This window comes from Metarhizium acridum (assembly GCF_019434415.1).
Source record: "Metarhizium acridum strain ARSEF 324 chromosome Unknown scaffold_380, whole genome shotgun sequence".
Classification (NCBI taxonomy): domain Eukaryota; kingdom Fungi; phylum Ascomycota; class Sordariomycetes; order Hypocreales; family Clavicipitaceae; genus Metarhizium; species Metarhizium acridum.
In genome coordinates, this window is record NW_027094031.1 from 217,403 (window position 1) to 244,558 (window position 27,156).

The following is a 27,156-nucleotide window of genomic DNA, read 5'->3' on the forward strand; positions in this document are numbered from 1 at the left end:
ATAGCTGGCCACGAGGCAGAGCCCCCGGCCAGGGTCTAGTTGACGACTCGGTTTGCACCAGACCCTTGGCTCGGTCCAGCGGCAGAGATCAACGGCATCTAGTTGTCCCTTTCAACTTTGATATTCCTTTCTTTAGCTTTAAATTATTTAAAACCAAGGCTCCGTAGCCCCATAAGTGTCGTTGGGATGCTAGCACAAGCTTACCAGCTTCACATGCGGTTTATCAATATAACGAAGCTCTCGCTATTCTCATATTTTAAATTCTACTAGACCTGGTGCCATGTAGCAATACATCCAAGGACTAAGCCACCAACATGACCATAGGGCGTATAAGTATAATGTCATTTGCTGGTGTGAACCGTAGAATATATATAGGTCGCTGGTTCCTACGCGCAGGGCCTCTAGTTCTAGTAATAGCATAGCCTTTCAGTTCAAGACAAGTCTTGAATTATTATAAGCCATTTGCAAGTCCAACATGTTCAATCAAGATTCAATAAAGCTGTTTCGCTGTAGCCAAGCAGGTACCTAAGTAATAGGTATTAAAACTACAGACCCTTTGCACCTGCTAGGTAGTTGGCAAGAGGCATTTAACATGGAAACCCTAGAGGGAGGAAGTAGGGCGAGGTCACTGGTGTAGTTCCTTTCACTTACCGTCGACTAGTATTTACGAACCAGATTAAAAGTCAGGCGTCTGATTTATTCATGTTTGAGGCCAGGCGGCACTGGTCAACTCCATTTGATGTGTCTGGTCACTGCGTCACTGTGTGGATCCGCCTGGCGGCTCGAGTGGTGACCGGGTTGGTGGCTTGGCAAGTTGGCTTTCAACATGCAAAGCAATTTGAGGCTTTCCGGCTGCAAAGCTGAAAAGTAACTTCAATGCTGTGCGCCAGCGGCTGTGTCATCCAGTAACATCTAACAGGTTGTCTGCAAGGCGCCAGAGGGAACCTCTTGATGCGGGTCAGCAACTGGACTGTTACATGTCAGTATGTCAGTTCTGTCCAACGTCTACTGGTGCATGTGGGTACTTGCTGGCCACCGTTTGAGTTCAGTGGGCTTGTACAGTCGACATCTGGCGTGCTCAAGCTGGTACTAGATACCAGTTGACGTCTGGTACCCTGGACTTGTTCCTTGACGTCCATTTGATGTCTGGTATACCTGCAGAGTACAGAGAGAGAGTACTGAGCATCTCCAGGGCTGCATGTCGGCTCTCCGTGCTTTACCGAGTACCGCCAACTGCCTCGCGAACCGACCAAGCCCAAATGACGCAGTGCCCATTCCCTCTCATCTTACGAACCAGCCTGTCCTTCTGACCGCCTCCACCTTGAATCACCATCGCCTCAACCTCTTTGCTTCGTCAACCCGCCTTTGTCCCTGCCTGGATCGCCTCTCTTGTTTGTTCTTTGGTTTTTAATTTATCCTTCGACCTTGCACACACGCAGAGACGTCTAATCCGTCGTCGGAAAGCAACGTCTGCGTCTGTGTCGTCATCGATCGGGAATCGTCGAGTCACTGAATCCACCCGGCACACGATTCTGGGAATCTGGCCCTCAATCTACAAAGGCTCTGCCACACACGCACCCAAACACCCTTGGTCCCCATCTCGGTCCCCTTCCATCTCCGCCCTTCTCCCTCGCGTTTTTGCAAACCTTGCCTGCCATGTCGTGGGAACTCAGCAGGAGGCGGCTTCTCCGCTCCATCAACGAAAAATATCTCTTCGGTCGCATCGTAAGTCCCAAGTGTCGTGTGAATGCGCCTTTGCCTCCTGTGCCTGTTCTCGCTCGCATAACCAGACTCAGGCCCGTCCTTGCCATTGAATGCATTCCTCATTCGTTCATCCATTCCTCATCATGCAGCCTCGCCTGCATCAACATATTTTGTCCTTGAACCCGTCCTTCTCGTATTGCCATGGTTCTAACTCGTTTGCTCTCAGCCAATTCTCCACGCCGTCGTCTTCTTAATCGAAATGGCCCTCATCGCTCGATTGACGGCGAGGTTCAACACATACTATGAAGAACGACCACGTACGCACACATGCCGCCCACAAGTAGCCTTGCTATTCTTGCATTCTCTCGACACGACTAACCCTTGCGAAAATATAGTCATGACCATGATGGTCACCAATGCCATCCTCGGTGGCGTCGCCGACACAGTTGCCCAGAGCATCACAGCCATCCGGACACGCGCCTCTCGGAAAAGCATCGGCGCCGATAAAGACGAATTTGCCATCGAGATTCACGAACTGAACCGTAAAAGTGCAGACTTTGATGAACGCGACTTTATCCCCGGCAGCAAGGCACTGCCAACAGCCTTTGACTTTGAGCGGCTAACTCGATTCATGGCCTATGGTTTTTGCGTCGCGCCCCTTCAGTTCAAATGGTTCCGATTCCTCGAACGAGCGTTTCCCATAACCAAGACGAGCGCATTTGGCCCAGCCATGAAGCGTGTGGTGTTTGATCAGCTTGTGTATGCACCCTTTGGTGTGGGCCTGTTCTTTGTCGTCATGACCATTGCCGAAGGCGGCGGACGACGCGCCATTGGCGGCAAGCTTCGCGACATGTATGTGCCTACTCTCAAGGCCAACTATGTCGTCTGGCCAGCCGTGCAGATTGTCAACTTCCGCCTCATGCCGGTACAGTTTCAGCTAGTAAGTTCCAATAGCTTCTATCCCCAAATGATGGACCACTGCGTCGGTTTCGGCACACCAATCATCAGTGTACTGACTCCTGGCTGCGTAGCCATTCGTATCGACAATCGGTATCGCTTGGACGGCGTACTTGTCCCTTACCAACGCCTCCGACTAGATGTATCATGGCCACGGGATCAAATGAGTGAAAAGGGAGAGACAAACAGAAACAGTCCACAATATGACGCCTCGTATTCATACCGGCGGTGGATCAATCTGGTCATGGATCATGGTATTGGACTGCCTATACAGCACATAGCACATACAAATTCGGTTTCTTTTGATTTGCAGTTTTGGGTGCCTCTCAGGGCAGGCGTTTTGACAGTTTGGCATTGGAGCATTCCGGTCTTTGCGCTTTGATTCCTAAATGGTTCTCATCTTTTTACAGGGTTGGGATATATTGCTTTCTTGACAGAAGTGAGGCGGCGACCACGGAAGACGCCTGCGGTTGGAACGGTGGCAGTAGTGTACAGTTCTTTGTATGCAGTTCTGCCACACGTAAAATGGAACTTGCTTGCATTTACCTGGATCGACTTTGGTGTTGCTAATCAAGTGATGCTAGCTTGATGCAAGTTGATGGACTGTGATTTGGGACGTGATCGCTCGCGATTGAGTCATTTTTGACAGCCCACATGCCGCCAACAAGGTTAAACAAGCACGGCGTTTGCATCACGTCACTGTCCCACTCACTCAACCTTGAGCTGGAGTGCAAAATGCTTCAGCCACGGCTGGCAAGGTGAAAGCCCGGCAGAACATCAAACATTCGAATGGCACCAGACTATTACCAGACTGTCTGCAAAGTATCAGCAGAGCCGGCACTCCAACCCAGCTCCAGACCAACTCCATCATGTACAACCAAGCAGTTCCGGTTGACCCCACCGACGTCAATGTTGAAACAGGGTAGGAAGGACAAACTGCCTCAGCATCAAGCCTAACCAGTTGATTGACTACACCATGTCTTTTCTGACGCCTAGTTGCATGTGCCCACAGGGAATGCAGTGTTGGGTGGTCATGCTGGGCCACCAGCATCAACATTGAAGCTAGAGGTCCTGAATGCCCCGCCATCTGCTTGCCCTTCACGCCCCCCTCCTCCCAACCATTTGACCCCTCCATAGCTCAAACTTCTTTCCCACCTGGCGCATCTACCGTACTTTGCATCCTCCTCTTGTTTTCCGTGCGCTTGACCAACGGGAAATCAATTTACAACCCACGATACTGTCCCTTCGATCCCGTATTTCCGCCTTCTTCACAGTACCCCGAGCACACGCCATCATGTCTCTGGCTAGCAAGCTGTCCATCACCGACGTCGACGTCAAGGGCAAGAGGGTCCTGATTCGGGTGAGTTCGGGAGCTGTTTCCCCCCCGCGTCTGGGTGCAGGGGCTCATCTCATAAGATGAGAATGGGGTCGTAATGTGAGGATTTGGAGACCAAGGACCTACTACTCATTCATGTATTATTATTCTTGGCCTGTATCTGCCCGGGTTGTTGGGACAATTCCCAATGCCCCGCGAGCCCGCGGAAGGCGGGGGCAACGGAGCTTTTCAGCCACGACTTGGTTGCAACATGGAACTGCACACACAAGACACAAGTCAATTGCCAGACTAACCACCAAGTACACAGGTCGACTTCAACGTACCCCTTGACGAGAACAAAAAGGTCACCAACAACCAGCGCATCGTCGGTGCCATCCCCACCATCAAGCATGCCATCGACCATGGCGCCAAGTCCGTCATCCTAATGTCCCACCTCGGCCGTCCCAACGGCTCTCCCAACCCCAAGTACTCCTTGCAGCCCGTCGTTCCCGAGCTCGAGAAACTGCTGGGCAAGAGCGTCACCTTTGCTCCCGACTGCGTTGGCCCCGAGGTCGAGGCCATTGTCAACAAGGCCGACGGCGGTGCTGTTGTTCTGCTCGAGAACTTGCGATTCCACATTGAGGAGGAGGGCAGCTCCAAGGATAAGGAGGGCAACAAGACCAAGGCTGACAAGGCCAAGGTTGAAGAGTTCCGCAAGGGCCTGACTGCTCTTGGTGACGTCTACATCAGTGAGATTCTACCACACTTTTTTTTGAAATGCGACATTTTTTCACGATGAAGCTAACGGGCGACTTGAATAGATGATGCCTTCGGCACCGCTCACCGTGCTCACTCCTCCATGGTTGGCGTTGACCTGCCCCAGAAGGCTGCCGGTTTCCTTATGAAGAAGGAGCTCGACTACTTTGCAAAGGCTCTCGAGTCGCCTCAGCGTCCCTTCCTGGCTATCCTGGGTGGTGCCAAGATCTCGGACAAGATTCAGCTCATTGATAACTTGCTGGACAAGGTTAACACTCTGATTATCGGTGGCGGCATGGCCTTCACCTTCAAAAAGGTCCTCAACGACATGCCCATTGGCTCCTCGCTGTTTGACGAGGCCGGCTCCAAGAATGTCAAGAACCTCATGGAGAAGGCCAAGAAGAACAACGTCAAGGTTGTTTTGCCTGTCGACTTCGTCACCGGCGACAAGTTTTCCAAGGATGCCGAGTCTGGCTACGCCACCGATGACAAAGGTATCCCCGATGGCTGGATGGGTCTCGACTGCGGCGAGAAGTCTTCTGCGCTCTTCAAGGAGGCCGTCGACGAGGCCAAGACCATCTTGTGGAACGGCCCCGCCGGTGTCTTTGAGTTTGACAAGTTTGCCAGCGGCACCAAGGCCATCCTCGACGCTGCCGTCAAGGGCTGCGAGAACGGCAAGATTGTCATTATCGGCGGTGGCGATACCGCTACCGTTGCTGCCAAGTACGGGGTCGAGGACAAGCTCAGCCACGTGTCTACCGGTGGTGGTGCCAGTCTGGAATTGCTCGAGGGCAAGGAGCTCCCTGGCGTTGTTGCTCTCTCGAGTAAGTAAACACCAGAACCCGAATCCACTAGGGAATCGCGAGATATTATAAAACAACAAGACATGGTAGCTGAGGGTAAGTTGACGGACAAGATCGATCAAGACAGTCGCTTTTATAGTTAGAAAACGTAAATATCACAATGTAATCGCACTCGTCTGTCAGGGTGAAAATGGTGCGCGCGTCAACACAAGTCAGTGCCCGCCAGCCCATGCACCGCATGCACGCAGGCACGAAGGCACGCACACACGTATCAGCTCCAGCAGTATAGTTCATAGCATTTATTCATAACCATCTATACCACTCTATGTGCCCATTCCTATCTCCGCTTCGAGGCTTCGACTTTCTTGAGTTCCTCCCTGCGCAGGTTAGTTTCGCATGACCCATGAAGAAAACTTGCGTTATCAGGTAGGTGGCCGCGTGAGGCGCAACACTCACTTCAACTGCAGGGAGAAATCATCCGTCATGTCGTCATCGTCCCAGCTTTCCTCCCACAGGTGTTTTGTCTCGCCGTTTCCCTGGGCGGCCTCGGTCTGGTCCTCTGGCCAATCTGGTGGTTTTGGTCAGCTTCCCTCATTGTGGACCACGTTTGTTTGGTTCGAAAGAGTGGTGTCGGGGGGGAGGGGGTTATGTGTACCATCGACTGGGAAGTCCTCGAATTCGTCGTCCTCGCCTAGCGCCGTGGTCTTCTGCTCTGGCTTCTTCTCGTCGGTGGGCTGGGTTTCGGGCTTGGCGTCTGAAGCCATTTTTGGGTACTGGGTTTGGGGTGAGACGAGGGGTTCTGTTTGTGAGAGATGTATGGATTGTGATGGAGGAAGGACGGTTGGCGGTGCTAAGTGTTTGTTCGAGATGGTGGGAGAATGGTCTCCGGTAGATGGCGAGCTTGGGGAGCTCGTGTGTTGGCCGGGGCGGAAGAATGCGGCGTCCGGTCTTGTTGTAGGGTAGGCAGGTGGTGGCTGGGGAGAAATGGCAATGAGGATGGTAGACGGCTTTGGAGAATACACATGTGTAGTGTTATTTAGCTTCTTTGTGAGGCTTTTTTCTCTTTACGGAGTGTAAATACTTAGTTTGGATTATGCATAATGATGAGATGGTTTGCAACTGGTGTGAGATGATGAATACTACTAACGTGCTTCCGCGGCGTGCAGATGCAACGGCCGAGTTGCACAAAAACACTGCTTGATGACTTGATTCCGCCATGATTTTCTCTTTTGTCTTTTTTTCTCTCCCCCTTTTACCTTTTCTTTGAAGCTATTCTCTCTGCACAACCAGACACAGTCAAGTGACTCCAGCCACGGAACAAGATAGTTTCCCCTCTAGGGTGGGGGAGGATATTGTTGCGTGCATCATTGATCCCCTCACGTGCTGACGTAAGAGCTGTCACCGTTCGCCAACCGGACAATCGGTCATGTAACTCACCAAAAGACGATCCTGGCCTTAGTGCTGAGCTATTTCTATTTTTTCCCCGTCATGGCTTGACTCGTCGCAGGGGCCAACGGGGTTCAATGTTTCTTTCTCTCAGCGTCCCGCCAATGACGACATGGTTGCCCGAAGTCCGGGCGGGCTTTGGCACCAACCTTGCCGGCCAGAGGCTTTGAATGCAGTTTTCCACGGACTAATTGGCCTCGCCGGCACTCCGTAAGAAGCAGTCAAACTACGGCGCATCGTTTGGAAGTATACGGCTGTTCTACGCCGCGCGTTCACGGATCCGTCGGTCCCTGTCTGGTGCCTGGTGTCTCAATTTCGGCCTCGAGCGCTCCAACTCGTCGCACTTCCCAGCAGTTGACTGACTCTAACTCCGACTTGCTGTGGTACAGTGGCTTATCTACGGCTGAGCCCGCGTCTATATACCAGTACTCCGGAGCACCTCTTGTCAAGAATACGAGATTGCGTCACGTCGCAGCACATCACACGAACCGCAGCCGGCGAGTTGCACGTCACAATGAGCCTCCTCGGCGGATGGTTCCGCAGCACCAACTCCAGCGCCGACTCGCTCAAGGCCGAAACCCTCGCGGCAGGGGAGCGAGAAAACCTCGCTGACGCGCTGAGATGGACCGAGCTCATCATGAACGACGACATTGACGGCGCCTGGCAAGGCCTGGAGAAGGGCGAGTCGTCGTTTCACAGCCTCGGCGCCGCCGTGACGTTTTTCATGCGCTCCATCCTCGGCTTCGAGAAGGAGGTCATGACCCAGACGACCGCCAAGCTGGCCGATTGCGAGACAAGGGCCTGGGCCGATTACAAAAAGGCCCAACGGCATGCCGTTCCCCGGCACGCCGCGAGCAGGGTGTATCCTCCCGGGACCGAGTATGAGCTCGTTCGCGCCGAGACGCAGCTTATGAGTGCCGTCGTGGGCGTGCTCAACGAGAGCATTGTCGAGGCCATGAAGAGCTTTTACAAGTTGCGAAAGGCCTTTATCATTCTCGATGGCATAGCAGCCGTCGAAGCCAAGGCTGCGGCCGCCCAGAAGGCCGCCTTGAGCAATGGTGTCAAGGGCGAGGCGGCCAGCTCACGCTCGTCTACACCTAGGTTGCAGACTTCAAACGGGGACAAGCACAATGCGTCATTGTCGAAGCACTCGGATATTCCGGATCAGCCTCCTGGAGATGCAGACTACGACAGTTCCCGACCAGTGACGCCCCTCAACCTGCAGTCTGCTCACTTTGAGACCGAGTTGGAAGTGACGGATCCCGTGGACGCCTTCATCCACTCCGGCACCAACATGTGCTTTGGGCTCATCTTGCTCATCCTGAGCCTGGTGCCGCCCGCATTCTCGCGGATTCTCTCCGTCGTCGGCTTCCACGGTGACAGGGTCCGCGGCGTCCACATGCTCTGGCGCTCGGCCGCCCACGAGAACATCAACGGCGCCCTCGCAGGCATGATGCTGCTAGCCTACTACAACGGCCTCCTGGGCACCGTCGACATCCTCCCCAGCGCCAGCGACTACGACCAAGACGCCGAGTCCGTCGGCCCTCCGCGCGACAAGTGCAGAAAGCTCCTTGCCGACCTGCGCGCCCGCTACCCAGACTCGCGCATGTGGCGAGTTGAGGAGTCCCGCCTCCACGCCAACGACAAGAATGTCGAAAGGGCAATCGACCTGCTGTCCACCGGCAAAGAGTCCACCATGAAGCAGATCACGGCCGTCAACGACTTCGAGCTCGCCATCAACGCCATGATCCTGCAGAAATGGGACCTCATGCGCGACACCTTCCTGCGCTGCCTCGAAATCAGCGACTGGAGCCCCGGCATGTACTACTACATGGCCGGCTGCGCGTCCCTCGAGCTGTACCGCGATGCCCACCACGCCGGCGACAGCACAGAGGCAAGGAGGCACAAGGCCAAGACGCACGAGTACTTCCGCAAGGCGCCGCAGGTCTCTGGCAAGCAGCGCCTCATGGCCCGCCAGCTACCCCTCGAGACCTTCCTGCAGCGCAAGGTGCAAAAGTGGGAAGGGCAGGCCAAGGCGCTGAGCGTCGACCTGGCCGACGCCATTGGGCCCTCGCCCGCCATGGAGGTTTGCTACTTTTGGAACGGGCAGAAGCGCATGTCGGAGGAGCAGCTGGACGGGGCCATGGCCCATCTCAAGTGGGAGAGGTGTACCGCCGGCGCAGACGTCGTGAGTGCATTGCGGCAGGAGAAGGACGATGTGGCGGTTTGGGCGATTGGCATGGCGGCGCTCTTACAAGCACAGGGGAAGATGGACGATGCCGCAAAGATTCTCGAGGACAATGTCTTGGTGCACGATAGGTGAGTTTTTTTTTTTTTTTTTTTTTTTAAGTTTTTGACTCCCACGGTGGGGCATTTACCAAAGGAACAGGCGGAGAACAATTCGGCTAATAAATATTCTGCGCTTGCAGGACGGTGTTTAAAGGCGGCCACAAGGACGACTACGTCCTGCCGGTGGCCACGTACGAACTGGGCGTGATTGCGTGGACGCAATGCTGCAATCCGCCGGGGGGGACAGCAGACGAGGTGGCGAGTTTTCGGCGTCAAAAGGCGAATCAGTGTCAGGAGCATCTGGAAAAAGTAAAGGCGTGGGAGACGTTTGTGCTCGATGCAAGAGTTGGCATGCGCGTGCAGAGCGGGCTGGAGACGTTGAAGTGGTTTAAGAAGAAGAATGACTGGGTGTGATTTTTAAATGGGCATGGGCAATGGGTATACATGGTGTTGATCACCTTGGTTAGATGCCGGCATTGGGCTCATAGACACGACATGACATGATTTTGCCCCCTGGCGTTGGATGGCGACATCACAATGATAGATATTGGTTACACGACATATTGATTCAGTTATGGTGATCTGCATTATGCAAAAACTGTGACTGGGTATCTAGCGCATCATTACACATTTTCTGTTTTGTTACATTACTCGTAGACAAAAAAGTACCACCCAATCCCTCCGTGTTTTCTTTCTGTTCCCCCCTTCCCAGATAATCCGCCCCCCATGTTTTCGTTTCATTTATCGTTCATAGATCGTAGTCGTTTCTTCAGCGAGTCCACACTATCCTGTATGGCCTTGGTTCCCTCGTCCACCTTGTCTGCCGATTTCTCCTGAGCCTGGTGCTTGTCTGCTTCTTTGCGTACATCTTCCAGGACCCCACGCCCCTGGTTCGTGCCGTGCACCCAGTCTATGATGCCGTAGGCGCCAAAATTGGATGTCCCTTTGTTTGCGTAGTGGATTGCTGTCCGCTGCGTGATGCCGCTCATGACGATGCCCGGAATGACCGTGTACCCGGACATGGCCAGCGTCTCTTCAATGGACGTGATAATGAGGACCAGGAAGTACGTGAGCAGATGAGTGCGGATAAGCATGGAAGGGAGAAGCGCGGGCAGCGATCGGTGCAGCAGAGTTGCGACGGGATAATCGGCAAAGACTTGCAAACTGAATGGTGCGCCGGCGCCGGCGTGGGCATATGCCATGTGCTTCTTTGCTAGCCAGGAGGAACCGTGTAGCGCGTACCGGTGAATGTAAAAGTTGAGAAGCTCGCGCGAGGTCAGTATAAAGACGCAGTGCTTGAAGAGGGTCCAAGGGAGCGGGAGCGTCGTGCTCATCTTGAACACGTGCCGCTTGAAGAGCAGCGTGTATCCCACGCTGATGGCGGCCTCGAAGGCCAGACAAAGAAGGACGTTGAGCAAAGCCAGCCCCAGCATCTTTCCCAGCTTGCGCGCATCCCGGGTGGGCAAGGAGCTGCGCCCGCCGTGCTTGAAGCCCTCGGCGAGACTGGGCACGCCGACGTCGACTAGGAGGAAGACGAGGGAGGGGATGAGCCAGAAGATGACGCGGATGACGAGGACGCCGGACAAATGTAGTTCGAGAGCTGGGTGAGAAAACACCAGGCTGGTCCAGGTCATGTAGAAGAAGATGATGTTTACCGACGTGGATATCGACGCCCCAGTGGTGGGAAAGAAGACGTAGGAGAGGATGGGAATGGAGAGGAGCAGGTCCAGCATTGTGGGCGATGGTTGCACGCTAGGGCGCGCGTTGTATTGTCTTGACGGACGATTAGTGAAGAGGCATGAAAAAGAAGAGAAGAAAGGAGAATATATGACGAATGCTGCCCGTCTTGCACAAGGTGCGCAGGGCTTTTGAAGATTGAGGTTGAGCCTTGAACGTGCGTCTGTGACGCAGCCACTTCATATGCGGCTTGGTGGAGGTGGGAGCCGCGGCAAACAGGTTTTTGGCATCTGGGGAAGTGTGGCGCAGAGCCTTTGGCTGGGCGCTCCTTCCTGTCGCTCCATTTGAAGCCGCTTTTGGCATCATGACGTTGCAGCAGCGAGGATCTTGCCATTGCCCTTTGCCAACAGGACACTGGGGTACGGAGCACGGATGCATAATCAGCACCAGACTCGTCATGTCGCCTTGCAGAGGGTGTTGACCGGGGCCTTGTCCATGTACCCACGATATTTGACGGAGCGTCTGCGGTGGTTGGTTCGTAAACTCCACCGGAAGCTGGGTGTGCCAGATGCTGCCATCTCGGGCGAGTTGGAGCTGCAGCAAGGTGTATCATGAAGCACCTGTTGGTTCGAGAAGGAGTATTACAATTGGATCTGGATCCATCGGGTCAATCTCTGTGAAACCTCGCTGGCAACCCGGGCATCATGCCGGTGCAAGTCAAGCTCGGATTGTATTGACTGAAATGTCGGGTACGGAGTAACCACTCTCCTCTAGACTCGAATGTTTGCTTCAGTGTCTGGTCGCTCCTTCCGGGTTACAAGGACTCCGCACTTCCGACTCCGTATTCGCCTGGGTTTTCTGCCTCCATGTCGGCGTTGCTCAGACCCTGAATCCGCCTTCAGCCCGACCTTCAGACTGTACCGAGTATCATCGGTTGCAGCTCCAGCAAGCAGAGATTGTGAGGGCAGAGGCCCGCCTGCCGTCGCTGAAATCCACCTGGTCCCCAAGGCTTGAACGCAGGGCGGGCACCGTTGCCTATCCTGGGCATGGGCAAATTGAAATTGTCCTAGGGCGATCTGACCCCCAAGACCAACTCCAAAGCACATCCACAACTTACGGAGGACTCGACTCGACCCGCGCTGGAGCCTCCCGTGGATCCGCCTTTGATGACTTGTTGAGCACCGTTTTTAGTCAATCTTCAATCGCCAGTGTTACAACTGTATGTATTGTCCCGTTATGTGGGATGAAAAGTACAAGTTACACCGGTACACATTGTGGGCGGTACGAGCTCTAATGTATACCCCACCTATTAATTTAATTAAAGTGACTGTAATTAATTATGGAAATTAAATACCTCTTCTTAATGTAATTATAAAGGCTTATTTATTAAGATCTAGTATATATATCCCGTTACCCTTATTAAAATCTTATAAGAAAAAGAGTAGTAATTAATAACTATTAACGTAGTATTCTTTACTAGTATTATTCTTTTAAGTAATAGTCTTTTTTTTCTTCTCTTTCTTTTACCTTAAGCTAATAAATTTAACCTACTTCTTTAACTCTAGTTATAGTAGCGCCTTTATTCTTAAATTCGCTAGGTTTTTCTCTTTAAAAGTCTAATTAACCTTTATTATATCTTCTTATATAAGCTCTTATATCTTATAGTATTAGATTTAAATATACTTAGTTTATTTGTAGAATTTAACGTTATTAAAGATTATTATAGCGCTATTATTATTAATAAATAATTATAATAGTATTTATTCTTTATATATCTCCCCTATTAAATCTCTTAAATATATAGCTTTTAATCTTATATTAAAGAGCCTAATATACTTAAATTTAATACTTAACGTAGCTATTACACTTTATTTCTTACTCTTTTAATTAATAATAACACTAGCTAATAAAAAGATATAATAGTTTATAAATCTTAAGTTACTTTTATCTTATATTTACTTAACGTTAAAGTAACCTATAATCTATTAATTACTATTACCATTAAATTATAATAGTAAATTAAGTGTATATTTAATATAATATAGCACTTACTTTATTATAAATAAGTGTTTTATTAATAGGTTTATTATAAACCTATTAAGCTTTATTATTAGGTAAATTAAATTAATATAAGTATTAATTATCGCGAATATTAGTATTCTAAGAATATATTAAAATAATTACTTATTATTCTTATTATATTTCTTACCCTTTTTATAGGGTTTTAATACTTTAAAGACGTTTATAAGCGTATATTAAGGCTTTATATTATTTATTCTTAATTACTTAAGTAACCTTTTTAGGTATAATTATTATAATAATAAGAGGGTTCTCTTCTTATAATCTTTTATTATAATTATACCTAAAAAGAACGTTATTATATTTAAGTTAATTATCTTAAACCTATTTAATAACTTTCCCTTTACTTTTATAATAGCTTTCTTATTTAGGTTAAAGAATAATAGGTTATTTATGTAAATATTAATAATAATATTATTCTTAATAAATATAGCCTTATTATATTTAAATTATTTAAACTTATAAGAGATTAGTTTAATAAAGAGTGTCTTAAACTACACTTTAAAAGCTTATTTTAAGCTATATAGCGCCTTCTTTAACCGCTAAACCTTACTAAATTTCTTAAAGCTATTTAGAAGTTTAACGTAGATTATTTTATTTATATAGCTATATAAAAAGGCTATCTTTACGTTTATTTATTTAATCTTTTAATTTAAGAGTATAATGAAAGCGAATAATAGGTAATAGGTCTTTTATTAGACTATTAAGGTAAAGGTTTTATTATAGTTAATACTATACTCTTATTTAAAGCCTTAAATTACGTATTAGGCCTTATAGTATTTAATCTTATTAATTAAACCTAGCTTAGCTTTAAACACCTACTTATTAGTTAATACGTGTATATTATTTATTTTATTTATCGTATTATAGGTTTCGTTTTCTTTTAAGGCATTAACTTTATTTATAATAGCTATCTTTTATTTTAATTAATTAATTAATTATAAAGCCTTCATGTAAGTTTTAGGCTTTTTATTCTCTATTACTTTATTTAGCGTTATAGGGTATATTATTAAAAGGGGTATAATATTCTTTAATACTAAGAGAAGCCCTTAAAGTTTATCTATAAAGGTAAACTCTTATAATAGAGTTTTTAGGTAAGGTATTTAACTTAATACTTTTTATTTTCGTATTAATAGGTTAATTATATAATATACTATTAGGTTTTTTAAGGGCTTATTAATTGGTTTATTAGTATAAATAGCTAGTTAAATCCCCTCTTAAACTTCTTACACTTAATAGTTAAGCTAATTTCCCTCTTAAGTTCTCTTTTTAGACCGATTAGTAAGGGCTTTTATAGTTAACTTTACCTTAGAATTAATTAAAGAGTATTATTATAGCTATTTAATTAAGAGAATCTCTTTTATATAAGGTAATATAAGTAAGTTTACACTCTATTAAAGAAGTTTAAATTTAACCTTTAAGTTAATTTACGTTTACTTATTAAAGGTAACCTTCTTAACTTATTTAACTAGTCTAGTAATTAAATTTTATAGTTAATAAATATTATTAGCTTTATATTCTATAAGAAAGTATAAATATATTCGGTTATTAAGCTTCTTTAAAAACTTAACCTTTAATATTAGCTTATATACTTTATAACCTAGCTATTAAAGGTATAGTATTATAACGGTGGCTTAGGTTCTAAGGCATAGTAGGTCTATTTCTTAGGAAGTAAGTTAGGTTAAATGCTATAGAGTAGCTTTTAAGTAGTATTATAATAAGGCTATTAAGAGTATAACTCTTAATAGTAAAACTATTACTTAAATTAATTAATAGAGAATTAAACTATTTAATTATAGGAATACTTTCTCCTTAAGTATTCGTTTATCTCTTTATTATAATTCTAGATTAATTAACTTAACTATTAATCTCTTTAAACCTTAATTAATTAGCTTAAGGTTTAGTTAATTTAATTCTTCTTAATTAATATATTTAAATATTAATCTCTTTAATCGCCTCTTAAATTACGTGGCTAATTACGTGCTCTTACCTTCTTCTTATACCTATAAGTTATACCTATCTTAGCTGGTATAGTCCTATTCTATGTCTTATATAGTATTATTCGTAATATTATATCTCTTCTTTATTAGTCTTATTCTTAAGGCTATTAAAATAGGCTAGCTTAAGTGTTATGCGTTTTCTTTCTTTTATTATTATATACTATTATATTAACTAATTATATCTTAAAATAATAGTTTAAAGCTTTATTTACTTCTTCTTTTTATTAAAATAACCTTCTTTTTATAATAATTAATAATTTATCTTTATTCTTTATAAAGGCTTACACTTATTATACTTATATAGGACTTTCTTAATGTAAAGCCTTCGTTTTTAATTTAAGTTATTATGTAAAGTGTATAGTAAATAAGTAAAAGAATTATAATATTATAGGGGTAACCCCTTAATAGCTTTATAGTATTACGAATTAATATTATAAGCTTAAGAGGGAGCTTAAAGAAGCTAAGAAGTATATCTTAACTAAGAATTAAAAGGTCTTACGTTTATAAAAATAAAAGAAATTATAGTTTAAGAAAATAATACGTGTAATTACACGTAGTATTAATAACGTTAAAAAGTTAAAACGTATAAAACGTAAGAAAGTAAAATAGCTTTAAAAGACTATAAGGGTTCTTTTTACTTCTTCTAAGAATCTAGATCTTATTTTAATTTATTTCTTAAATACTAAATTTAATATTAAGTTATTAAATAATACTTAAAAGATTAATTAAAATACGTTTCTTAGGAATAAAACTATTTAAGTAATATTAAGTAATTCGTAAGATTTTTAGCTGGTTTTTAGGTGTTTTTAGAGTTTAAATATCCCTTTTATTTAATAAGATAATAACGATTCTTTATATCTCTTTATACTTTTTTAACTTTATATTTATTAATATCTTTTATTATAATATTTATAGTAATTATAGATTTATCTAATACTTTCTTTAATAGTAATATATAAAATATAGAATAAATTCTTATTTTATTTAATAATAATAGTTTATAGTTAATATTTAAGATTTTTTATTTAATAAGAAATAATTTAATCTTCTTTTAGTTAAGTTTATTATTAGGTTACTTAGTTTTAATGTTTTTATAAATAAGGTATACTTTATATCCCTTCTTTAGGATTAATGCTAGTAATCTCTTTTTACTCGCGTAGTATTTTATTTAGTTCTATAAAAATATTTATTCTTATTATAAGTATTTTTATATTTCTATTATAGTTACTATATGCGTTATAACTACTAGCGCGTTTATATTTTATATTACATATATTTTAATAATAGGGTTAAATCTATAATTTACCTTAAATAGTAATATCTTTATATTATTAATCTTAGAGCTATTATAAGCCTATTATACTAGTAATAGCTATTTTACTTAATTATTCTATTAATAGTTAATATAGCTTTATAAATATTATTTAAGTATTTAGTTTAAGATTTCTATTTATTTATTTAATTATAGGTAAAATACCGTTAATAAGCTTTATTTAATCTTTATAGTTTTTATAAGGTATTTCTAAAAGTTTAAGGTAAATAATTTATTATAATTTAATATAAGCTTTATTAGTAATTTATATTATATAATAATTATTTTAAAGAATATATACGCTAAGTTCTTAGTATTACTTAATTTCTTATATAAAATATAATAGGCGTATTTTATAAGTTTATTTATAATAATTAAAATACTATTATAAGCTACTCCTATTATAGGTTCTTTTAACTTTAATAGTTTAATAATAAAGTCTATTATAATAGTTTACTATACTCTTTTAAGTGGTAATATTAGTTATAATTCTTCGTATAATACATATCGCGCTAATTTTACTTTATTATACGTATTATATTTCTTAATAACTTCTTATATTATTTTTTTACTTTTTAAAAAGTTATATAATCTTCTTAGCCTATTAATTGTTTTCTTTACACCCTAATATTCGTATAGTAAGTGCTTATATATTTCCTTAATAAGCTATTCTTAAAGTATACTAGAAATATACTACCGTTTATTATATAAAAATGTTTTACCTTTCTTAAATAAATGCGTTTTTATTTCTTAATTATTTAAATAACTATTATTATTAATATATAATATAATCTAATATATTTATATTTTATTTAGCTTAACTTACTAGGTTATATTAATTTCTTAGGTGCCTAGTATAAGGTTCTTATTCTTAATAGCGCGTAATAAGAGTGTATTACTTACTTATTCATTTAATTTTAAGTTCTCTCTTTAGCTAAGCGCGTTTACTCTTTTATTTTTAAATTCTTTACGGTATATAATTTTAAAGTTATAATTTATAAGGGTTTTATACTATTTAATTTATCATTTATTTAAATTCTTTATAGTTAAGAACGATATAAGATTCTTATAGTTAATATAAACCTTAATTTAATACTTTACTTTTATAAGATAATATCTTTATTCTTTAAAGCACTTAATAATAGCTATAAGTTCTTTATTATAAATTCTATAATTAAATTTAGGTTTATAGTATTTCTTTAAGAAGAATATAATTAAGTGTAATCTTCCTTAATTATCTTATTATTTAAGCTATTTACCTAGTATAAAGTTTAAAGCGTTTATTTTAAGCTTATAAGGTTTATTTTAATTAAGTGCTTTTAATATAGGTTTTAACGTAACTAAATCTTTTATCTTTTAAAATACTATAGCTTTTAATTCGTTCTATTAAAAGCTAACTTCTTTCTTTATTAGGTTTATAAGAGGTTATAAAATATCTTTATATTCGCTTAAGAACTTACGGTAAAAGTTTATAAATATTATAAATCCTTTAACTTCTTTTAAATTCTTTAGTGTAAGTTATTTCTTAATAGTTTTAATCTTATTTAAGCTTATCTATATTTCTTTATATATAAGCACGTACCCTAAAAAGTGTATAGTATTCTAGTAGAACTAGTATTTTAAGGCTTTAATTAAGAGTTTATTATTCTATAGAGTTTATAGTACCTTATATATATATTATTTATATTTCTTAAGGGTATTTAAATAAATAAGAATATTATTAAGGTATATAACTATAAACACTTCTAGTTATTTTCGTAAGATTATATTAATTATTCTTTAAAAGGTTACTAGTACGTTATTATATAATTTTCTAAAAACACACTACACTACACTACACTATAAAAACTACATTTTGTAGTTTTTGAAGTTCTAGGCTTATAAGAGCTTATAAGGACCCACTTTTTTATGTTAGCTTATAGTATGAAATTCATACTATTTATCCGTAAAACTTATAATCTTATAAGTATTTTATTAGATTTAATATTATTTATTATATTCGAAACTACAAAAACTACAAAACTACAAAACTACACTACTTCTAATGCTCTATACGTTAGTAAGCCTAAAAGGTATTACTAAATATTCGTAGTATTCTCTACTAGTTTAAAATACTATTATTTACTTATAGCCTTCTTTTATTTATATAAGGTTATAGGCTTCTTTTAAGTTAAGTGTAGTAAACTATTTAGCTTTTTTAACTTTATCTTTAATTTCTATTATAAGCGGTAATAGGTATTAATTCTTAATTATAATCTTATTTAAGTATTAGTAATTAATGTATAATTATAGTTTCCCGTTCTTCTTTAATACCTATAAAATTAGGTATTCTATTAGAAACTTTAATAGTTATATATATCTCTTTTATAGTATATCCTTTAGATACTTCTTAAGCGCCTTATCTTACTTAGGGTTCTAAGAATAAATTTTATTAAACGTTAGTTTAATACTAGGCTAAAGTCTAATCTTATAGTCCTAGCATAAATGCTTTAATAGTTCTATTTTTAGCTCTCTATTAAATAGCTTATTATACTTTAAGTATTTCTTAGAAATCTCTATTATCTTAGCTTTTAGCTCTCTAGTAATTACATATATTTTTAAAGGCCTATTATAGTTTAAATAAGGTACCCTTTATAGGCTACTCTTAGCTTTATAACTATATTCTAATAAATCCTATTAAAGTTAACTAGTTCTTTAATTAACTTATAGATTACTCGCTTATAACTAGAGTATTCTTAATATAATATCGTGTTTTAAGATTACTATAATATTTAATGTAACTTAGTATTTCGTATCTTATATATTAACTAAAAGCTATGTAACTTTTATATTAATTACTTCTTAGCTATACTTTATTATAGTTTCTTTTATAATTATAAGTTAATAAGGCTTATCTTTAGGTGTTTAAGGTAATTATAATCTATTAATAAGATTTAGTAAGATAAAATTTCCTTATACTCTACTATTAATTATTACTTAAATCTTTCGTCCTATTATAATTATATTAATTATAAGGTGTATTATACTACTAATATTTATAGTATATAAAGACCTATTAAATCTTCGTTAAGAAATCGGTTTTAATTATAATAATAGCTATTATTTCCTAATTTATTAATTTTATTCTTATATTATTCTTTAGCGCGTTATTCTAGGCGCTATTATTAGTAGTTATCTTTTAACGTATTATTAAAGCTTTCTTAGTAATTACTTAATCTATTATTTATATTAATTAAACTTAAGCTAAGCGAGTTACTTATAGTTATATAATTCCCTTTCTTCTTACATTATAAGGTTATAGCTTAGATAGTATATACGTTATTCTTAGTATAATATAATTTTCCGTTTAATATCTTAGAATTAGTTTATTATAATTTTAGTTATATTATAAGGGTTATTCTCCTTCCCTTTTATTCTTATAGAAACTATCTATTACCTTACTTACTATTAAGGTATATATAATAATTATTATTATAATAGAAGGTTTAATTAAGGAGTTTATATTTAACTTTAAGTTTATTTTTCTTAATTAAATAACTTTCTTCTTCCTAAATTAATTCTAGTAAAGGTTTACTTTTTAATAAGAGCGTTTAATATTCCTAAAAGTTATTAGGTATTAGTTAGGTTTTAAATTTCTAATCTTTATTTAAACTAATATTATTTATTAACGTATAGTTTTCTTTATTACTTATTATACTAAGATTTCGCGTGAGTAAGTTTTCTTAATTTATAGTATAAAGCTTCTTACCTTTAAAGATTAGCTTTTATAGCTTTTTTAAGGCTTTATATTTATTCGTAAAGTATCTAGTCTTATTATAATTATAATAAGTCTTTCCCTTTTTCTTATTTATAGCGTTAAGTTTTATAGGTCTAGTATAATACCCGTATACTATTAATATTTAACGTGGCTTACTATTATTAGGTTTATTAAACCTAGTATATAATTTAAATTTCCTATAACTTTTTTCGTAATATCGCTTATATAAACGGTTATTTACCTTAATAACTATTTTAATAAAGTTATTAAATAACTTAGAATAATTTTCTTAATAAATGTTATCCTTTACTTTTTCTTTAAGTTCTTAATAAAAGACTTTTATTTTAGGTTTAGTATTTTAGTTAAGTTTTACTATAATACGTTTAAATTCTTTAATATAATAAGCTATAAATTCGGTTTACTTAAGTTAAGTAAGTTATTATATAGCTTTCTTATACTTATTAGAATTTCTAAATATAATAAGAAGTTATTTCTTAAAGGTTTTATAATTAAAGAAAATGTAAATAACTTTTACTTTAGCTTTAGCATTATACTTAAGATATACGTAAAGAGTTAGCTTTTACTATTCTATTACTTTTCTAATTAAGAGATTACTAATATAAAGAATCTATAACTTAGGTATTATATAGATTTTTTCGTTAACTTATAGGTAAGCTTAAGCTTATATAAGAAAGTTTCTTATATTACCCTTATAATTATCGTATAATTTAAGCTTAAGGAATTTTAGTATATTATTATTATTAATAAAGAATATAAGTATAAGATTTTAAACTATTATAAGTTTCTCTTCTTATACCTTAAGTTTTTTATAGAGATTATTCTATTAGTTAAGAAGCTATTAATTCTACTTCTTAAGCTTAATAATCTTATTATAAAGGTACTTTATTATCTCTTTAAGGTTAATAGTCTTTTTACTTAAAGTAAATATCTTAGAAGTTATTACTACTTAAAGTTTTAAGGTAACTTATTAAATAAAATTAATTAAAATATAATAGTAACTTAGATTTTAAGGTATAATAGGTTTATTTCTTAGAAAGTAAGTTAAGTTAAATGCTATAAAGTAGCTTTTAAGTAGTATTATAATAAGGCTATTAAGAGTATAACTCTTAATAATAAAACTATTACTTAAATTAATTAATAGAGAATTAAACTATTTAACTATAAGAATACTTTCTTCTTAAGTATTCGTTTATCTCTTTATTATAATTTTAGATTAATTAACTTAACTATTAATCCCTTTAAACCTTAATTAATTAGCTTAAGATTTAGTTAATTTAATTCTCTTTAATTAATATATTTAAATATTAACCTCTTTAATTACCTCTTAGGTTACGTGGCTAGTCACGTGCCCTTACCTTCTTCTTATACCTACGGGTCGTGCCTATCCTAGCTGGTACGATCTCGTCCCGTGTCTTGTATAGTGTCGTTCGTAACAAGTATATACGGTTTAATACTAGTTTAAGCTTTATAGAGTATTATATTACCTATTATACTATATAGTAATCTTTCCTAGGTATAAATAACCGCTTATAGTATTTCCCCTTAAAGCTTTTTAGGTAGTTTATTATTATAAAATATAGCTTTAACCTAATTTTATATTATTTAATAAGCTTACTTTATAGGGTTTTAATTTAGTTAATATTATAAGGTTTACTTAAGTATAATTCTCTTATACTTAAAGAAGTTTAAAAGGATTATATTCTTAAATTTACTATTATTATTTAACTTATACTACTAGATTATTTTATACGTTTACGCTTCTACTATTACTACGTTTACTTAAATACATGTAATAGCTTATAACTTCTCTTATAATAGGTAAACCTATAGCTTTTTAGTAAAGTTATTAATTATTAGCAGGTAATAGGCTTCTCTTACTAGAGTTAACGGGCTAATAGGTCTCTTAAGGTTAGCTATTTATCTCTAGCCTTAATTAAGTTATAAGGTGGTTAGGGAACCCCGCTTACCTATAACGCGATTAATAACGTTACGTGGAATAGGGGCTTTAAGACTATATCCCCTATATCTTATATAACTAGAAAATAGAATAAGCTTTAGTTATTATAATATAATTACCCTTACTTTAACTATTTAACTTTTAGTCCCTCTTATAATCTTATAATTTTTAAAGCTTCTTAAAAAGTTATTTAGTTAAAATAGTAAGGATAAGTACCTAAAGAACCCCTATTTTATAGGCGCCTTTACCTTTAATAGTAAAGAACCTAATATATTACTAAGTAACTAGAAAGATATAATAGCCTTAAGTAAAGGGAAAACACTTAAATAATTAAATGAGGCTATTATAACTCTTTAGAATTAAATCGCTTAATTAAAGGAGCTATAAGAGCTTTAAAAAAAGGAAAAGAAGCTATAAAGATTAATTCTTAGAATTACCTACTTAATAGTAAAAAAGAGGTGTAACTCTTATAATTTAAAGAGAAGTAATAATTAAAAAGTATAGGTTAAGAATATTAACTCTCTTTATTATTTAATAAACCCTTAAAAGTATAAGATTTAAATAAATAACTTAAATTATACTTTTAATAGAGTAAAACGTAAGTATTATAGGGATTACTAGAAAATTCTTTTTACCTTAAATTATATAGACTTAAAATATAAGGTAAGATAGAATTAATATCTTAATAAATAGCTAGTAAATTAAAAGGAAGACCTTAAGAATAATTATAATACGTTTTAAGATTAAACTCTTATACTTTTAAAAAAACGCGGAAAATTATAAGGCCTAAATAGCTATACAGCTAAAATAAGTAAAGTAACGTGAAAACTAAAGCTTTATAAACTTTAGTATTTACTTAAATTTACTAGAGAAACACTTAAAAAGAGCTAGTAAAAAGTTATAGGTACTTACCCTTTTTATTAAGCTATAACTTAAACTTTAAGACTATATAAACCTATATACCTTTATCTTTAAAAAAACTTAAAAAGAAGTAGTTTAAATTACCTAATAATTTTAGAATATTATATTAAGAGAGAAATAAGCGAAAGGTTAACTTATCTTAACTAAAAAGCTCTTTAAAGATACTCTAATAAGAAAGAAGTAACTTACTAGGGGCTTACTTTAATAATAAGAGGTTCTTATAATTAAATCTCTATAATTAAAACCTAAACTTAATTAGGTAAGAAAGGCTATATTATTATAATTATAATAGTAAGAATTACCTTTAACTCACTTATAATAAACTACTTAAAAATAACCTAAATAATTAAAGAAATACTTAAAGATTAAAGTAGTTACCTTTACTTTAACCTTAAGCTAAGAAGTATTAATAAGCTAGTACTTTAATATAAAGGTTATTATATATAAGCGTAACGCTATAAAAACCTACGCTAATTTTAATAATTATATAATACTTAATCTTATTAGTATTAACTTTATAAGGTAATAAGAACTACGTTAAGTAAAGGTAATAGCCCTTATTTTACAGTTAATTAAAACCCTTATAATTCCTTAATATAATGTATATAAAGTACCCGTTTAAGCTACTAACTCTTATAGATATAAGCGTACCCTAAAACTACTATATATTACTATTAAAAGAGACCTAAACCTAAAGGGAAACCTTATCTTAATAGGGATATATATACTAGCTAAATAAAAGATATATATAATTATAGATAGCTAGGAATAGTAATATAAGTCTTAAAAAGAGGGTTTCTTACTAGATAATCCCTGTAAATTCGCTAAAAAGTGCTAGAATATAGCTTAAATTTACGCTATTACTAGTATACTTAAGGAAGACTTTCTTATCTTAAGGGGTAAAGAGTTAGTAAAAGGGTATAATTCTATAAATAATATTTTAATAGAGCTTTATAGCTTTAAGAATATCTTTATAAATAATTATTTTAAGACCCTATTATTATATAAGAATACTAACTATAATATTAACCTTTTACCTAGTATTACGTTACCTTATAAACCTATTTACCTATTATTTTAAGTTAAGTTAAAGAAGCTTTACTAGTATATTAACGAAAACCTAATAAATAAACGAATAAAACCCTTAAAAAGCTTAGCTAGGGTATTAATCTTATTTATACCTAAGAAGAATAGGACCCTAAGATTATATATGAATTATAGGGGATTAACTAGGGTAATCTAAAAGAATTACTACGTATTACCCTTAATTTTAAAGTTACTTAATAGATATTAAGAGCCTAAGTTCTTCTTAAAGATTAATATTAAGAATACCTATTATAAAATACGAATAAAAGAGAGGGATAAGTAAAAGATAGCCTTTTAAACCTATTATAAGTATTATAAATACTTAATTATACTCTTTAGCCTTATAAACGTACCTACTACTTTTTAAAACTATATCTACTAAGCCTTATAAAGGCTAATTAATACTATTTATATAGTATATTTAAATAATATCTTAATCTTCTTAAAAATAAAAGAGAAATATACCTCTTATATCACCTAAATATTAGAATAAATATAGGTAATTAAGCTATTTATAAAGCTATTTAAGTATACCTTTTATTAAACTTTCATAGAATTTCTAGGGTTTATTCTATTAATTAATAGCCTTTTAATAGATTTAAAATAAGTATAAATTATTTAAGAATAGAAAGAATTAATTACGTATTATAAGGTATAGGTATTTTTAGAATTCTATAACTTTTATTAATAATTTATATAGAGCTACTTTAAGATAATAGTACCCTTAAACGCCTTATTAAAGGGAAGCTAAAATGGTAAGAATCCTAGTTATTTAACCTTTATAAGTAAAGAATAATTAGCGTTTAATCGTTTAAAGAATACCTCTATAAAAGCCTCTCTCCTTTAATATTATAACTTAAGTAAGGTAATTTAAATTAAAATAAACGCGTTTAACTTTATAATAGCTAGAATTCTCTTATAGTTAAATAATAAGAGGTAATATTACCCTATTATATTTTAGTCTTAAAAGTTTATTAATATAAAAAGAAATTATAAAATACTAGACTAAAAACTATTTATTATAATAAAATTATTTAAATATTAATAATATTATATAAAAGAGATAGTAAACCTAGTTAAGGTTCTATTAGACTATTATAACCTTTAAATATTTATAAGGTAGCTTAAGTTAAATAAGCGTTAAGCTTACTAGTATATATTCTTATTACCCTTTAACTTTATTATTAAGCATTAATCTAGTAAAAGTAACCTAATAAATAAGCTATTAAGGTAACTTAATTATAAAGGTAAAGCTATATTTAATAGGGAGCTATTATTAAACTTATAAAAGAAGCTAATAATTACCTAAGAAGAAGTAAAGAATACCTTAAGAAACTATAAAAACTATAGTAAAAAGCTAATATTTAATTAAATGTATAAAGTCTTAAGGCCCTTAAGAGAGAGGTATTTAGCCTATATAAGCTAAGTAATTACTATAAGTCTAGCGATTATTACTCGTTTTATTAACGAATTTAAGGAGAAAGTAAGTGTAATAAGTATAATTACGCGAAGCTAAGTAAGATATACTATAAGGTAGCAGTTAATTTATAAGAATAAACTAACTATATTACTTAAAGAACTCTTACTTTAAGCTTAAAGCTATAACCTAAATATATAAAAGTAATTTACTAGTAAGCTAATAGTAAAATAAGAAGAAAAAAAGAATTAAACGAGAGATAAAAGTAATCTCTTATTATATAAGAATAAAGTAGCTATACCTTAAGATTTAAAGATACGTTAGAAGTTACTTAAGCTATATTATAATAATCTATTAGTAGGTTACTTTAAAATAAGAAGAACCTTAAAATTATTATAGCGTAACTTTTATTAGCTATATATATAAGGTAAAGTAAAAGATTATATTATAAGCTATATAGTCTATTAAGGGGTAATAACCTAATAGTATTACTTATATAGCGCGCTTAAATTACTATTAATTTTATAGTAACCTTAAATTAAAATATTAATAGACTTTATAATAGAGCTACTTAAGATAAAGTACCTTAGGTAAAGCGTTAATATAATACTAGTAATAGTAGATTAATTTATTAAGTATTCTCTTTTTCTAGTAATTAATATTACTATTAATACTATAAAACTAGTAGAACTCTTTTACTATAAAGTTAAACTTTAATTTAGCGTATTAAAAGGTATTATCTTTAATAGAGAGCTAGTATTTACTAGCTAATTCTAGTTAAACCTTTATTATTTATCTAAGATAAAAAGAAGGCTTTTAATAGCTTTTTACTTATAAATAAATAGGTAAATAAAAAGAATAAACTAGACTATAAAGTATTACCTACGTTATTTTATTATAGGTAATTAGCTAATATAAGCGTAATTATTACTATAAGCTTAATTCGCTTATAATAACGCGAAGAGTAGTATAATAAGTTACTTATTTAATTATAGTTTAATAGGGTATAACTTAAAGTTTCACTTTTACCTTAAGGCTAAGGCTTATTAAAAGAAAGTGCCTACTATAAAAACTCATATAATTAAGCTTAAGAAAGTATAAGAATAACTTTAAATTAACTAATAAAAAGCTAAAGAATTCTAAGTAAAGTACTATAATTAATAGTATATACCTCTTACCTTATATAAGAGGAACTTAATAGGCCTAGCTATAAAGAATATTAAATTTAAGGTAAGAAAATAAAAGCTTATCTCTTATTATATTAAATCTTTTTAAATTCTAAAAACTATTAGGAAATAGGTATACTACTTAATACTATTAGAATCAGACCTCTAAATGTATTGTATTTTTTGTATTTTTTACTATACTGTATTGTATTGTATTGTAATGTAATATATTACAATACATTACAAGATTAGAATACCTATAAATGTATTATAAGGCTATAAAATATTTAATATTATAAATAAATACTTATATAAGCATATTATATATTAAAATAAAGCTAAAAATCACGTGATTTTAAATCTTTAAAAATTAACCTTAAAATGTGGATATTAAGCGAGATATTAAGCTTTAAAGTTATGTCTTAAAATAAAAAGTAAGTAAAGCGGGGCGGATTTTCAATTGCTTATAACTTTTTAATGTAGTAACTTATAA

The 27,156-nt window shown here is 35.9% G+C and overlaps 5 protein-coding genes across 5 annotated transcripts; 3 read left to right on the forward strand and 2 right to left on the reverse strand.

Moving 5' to 3' along the window:
* Positions 1-1,656: 1,656 nt before the first annotated feature.
* Positions 1,657-3,043, forward strand: J3458_016214 (uncharacterized protein; the record flags this gene model as incomplete). Its single annotated transcript, XM_066120947.1, has 2 exons — positions 1,657-1,725; positions 1,931-3,043. 2 exons carry the CDS (start codon positions 1,657-1,659, stop codon positions 3,041-3,043), a joined length of 1,182 nt encoding a protein of 393 aa, XP_065974072.1.
* A 912-nt stretch (positions 3,044-3,955) lies between these two features.
* On the forward strand, positions 3,956-5,564 carry PGK1_1 (phosphoglycerate kinase; the record flags this gene model as incomplete). Its single annotated transcript, XM_007813854.2, has 3 exons — positions 3,956-4,021; positions 4,305-4,725; positions 4,798-5,564. The coding sequence occupies 3 exons, from the start codon at positions 3,956-3,958 to the stop codon at positions 5,562-5,564; spliced, it is 1,254 nt and encodes a 417-aa protein (XP_007812045.2).
* Positions 5,565-5,712: 148 nt separating this feature from the next.
* On the reverse strand, positions 5,713-6,487 carry SEM1_1 (26S proteasome complex subunit). Its single transcript, XM_007813853.2, has 3 exons — positions 6,191-6,487; positions 5,992-6,103; positions 5,713-5,912 (listed from the first exon to the last, which is right to left on the reverse strand). Exons 1-3 carry the CDS (start codon positions 6,297-6,299, stop codon positions 5,873-5,875), a joined length of 261 nt encoding a protein of 86 aa, XP_007812044.2. The 5' UTR covers positions 6,300-6,487; the 3' UTR covers positions 5,713-5,872.
* A 539-nt stretch (positions 6,488-7,026) lies between these two features.
* Positions 7,027-11,141, forward strand: IML2_1 (Mitochondrial outer membrane protein iml2). The gene is made up of 2 exons (XM_007813852.2): positions 7,027-9,300; positions 9,411-11,141. The coding sequence occupies exons 1-2, from the start codon at positions 7,496-7,498 to the stop codon at positions 9,682-9,684; spliced, it is 2,079 nt and encodes a 692-aa protein (XP_007812043.2). The 5' UTR covers positions 7,027-7,495; the 3' UTR covers positions 9,685-11,141.
* Positions 9,681-11,141, reverse strand: J3458_016218 (uncharacterized protein). Its single transcript, XM_007813851.2, has one exon. It carries the CDS (start codon positions 11,001-11,003, stop codon positions 10,008-10,010), a length of 996 nt encoding a protein of 331 aa, XP_007812042.1. The 5' UTR covers positions 11,004-11,141; the 3' UTR covers positions 9,681-10,007.
* Positions 11,142-27,156: the final 16,015 nt, after the last annotated feature.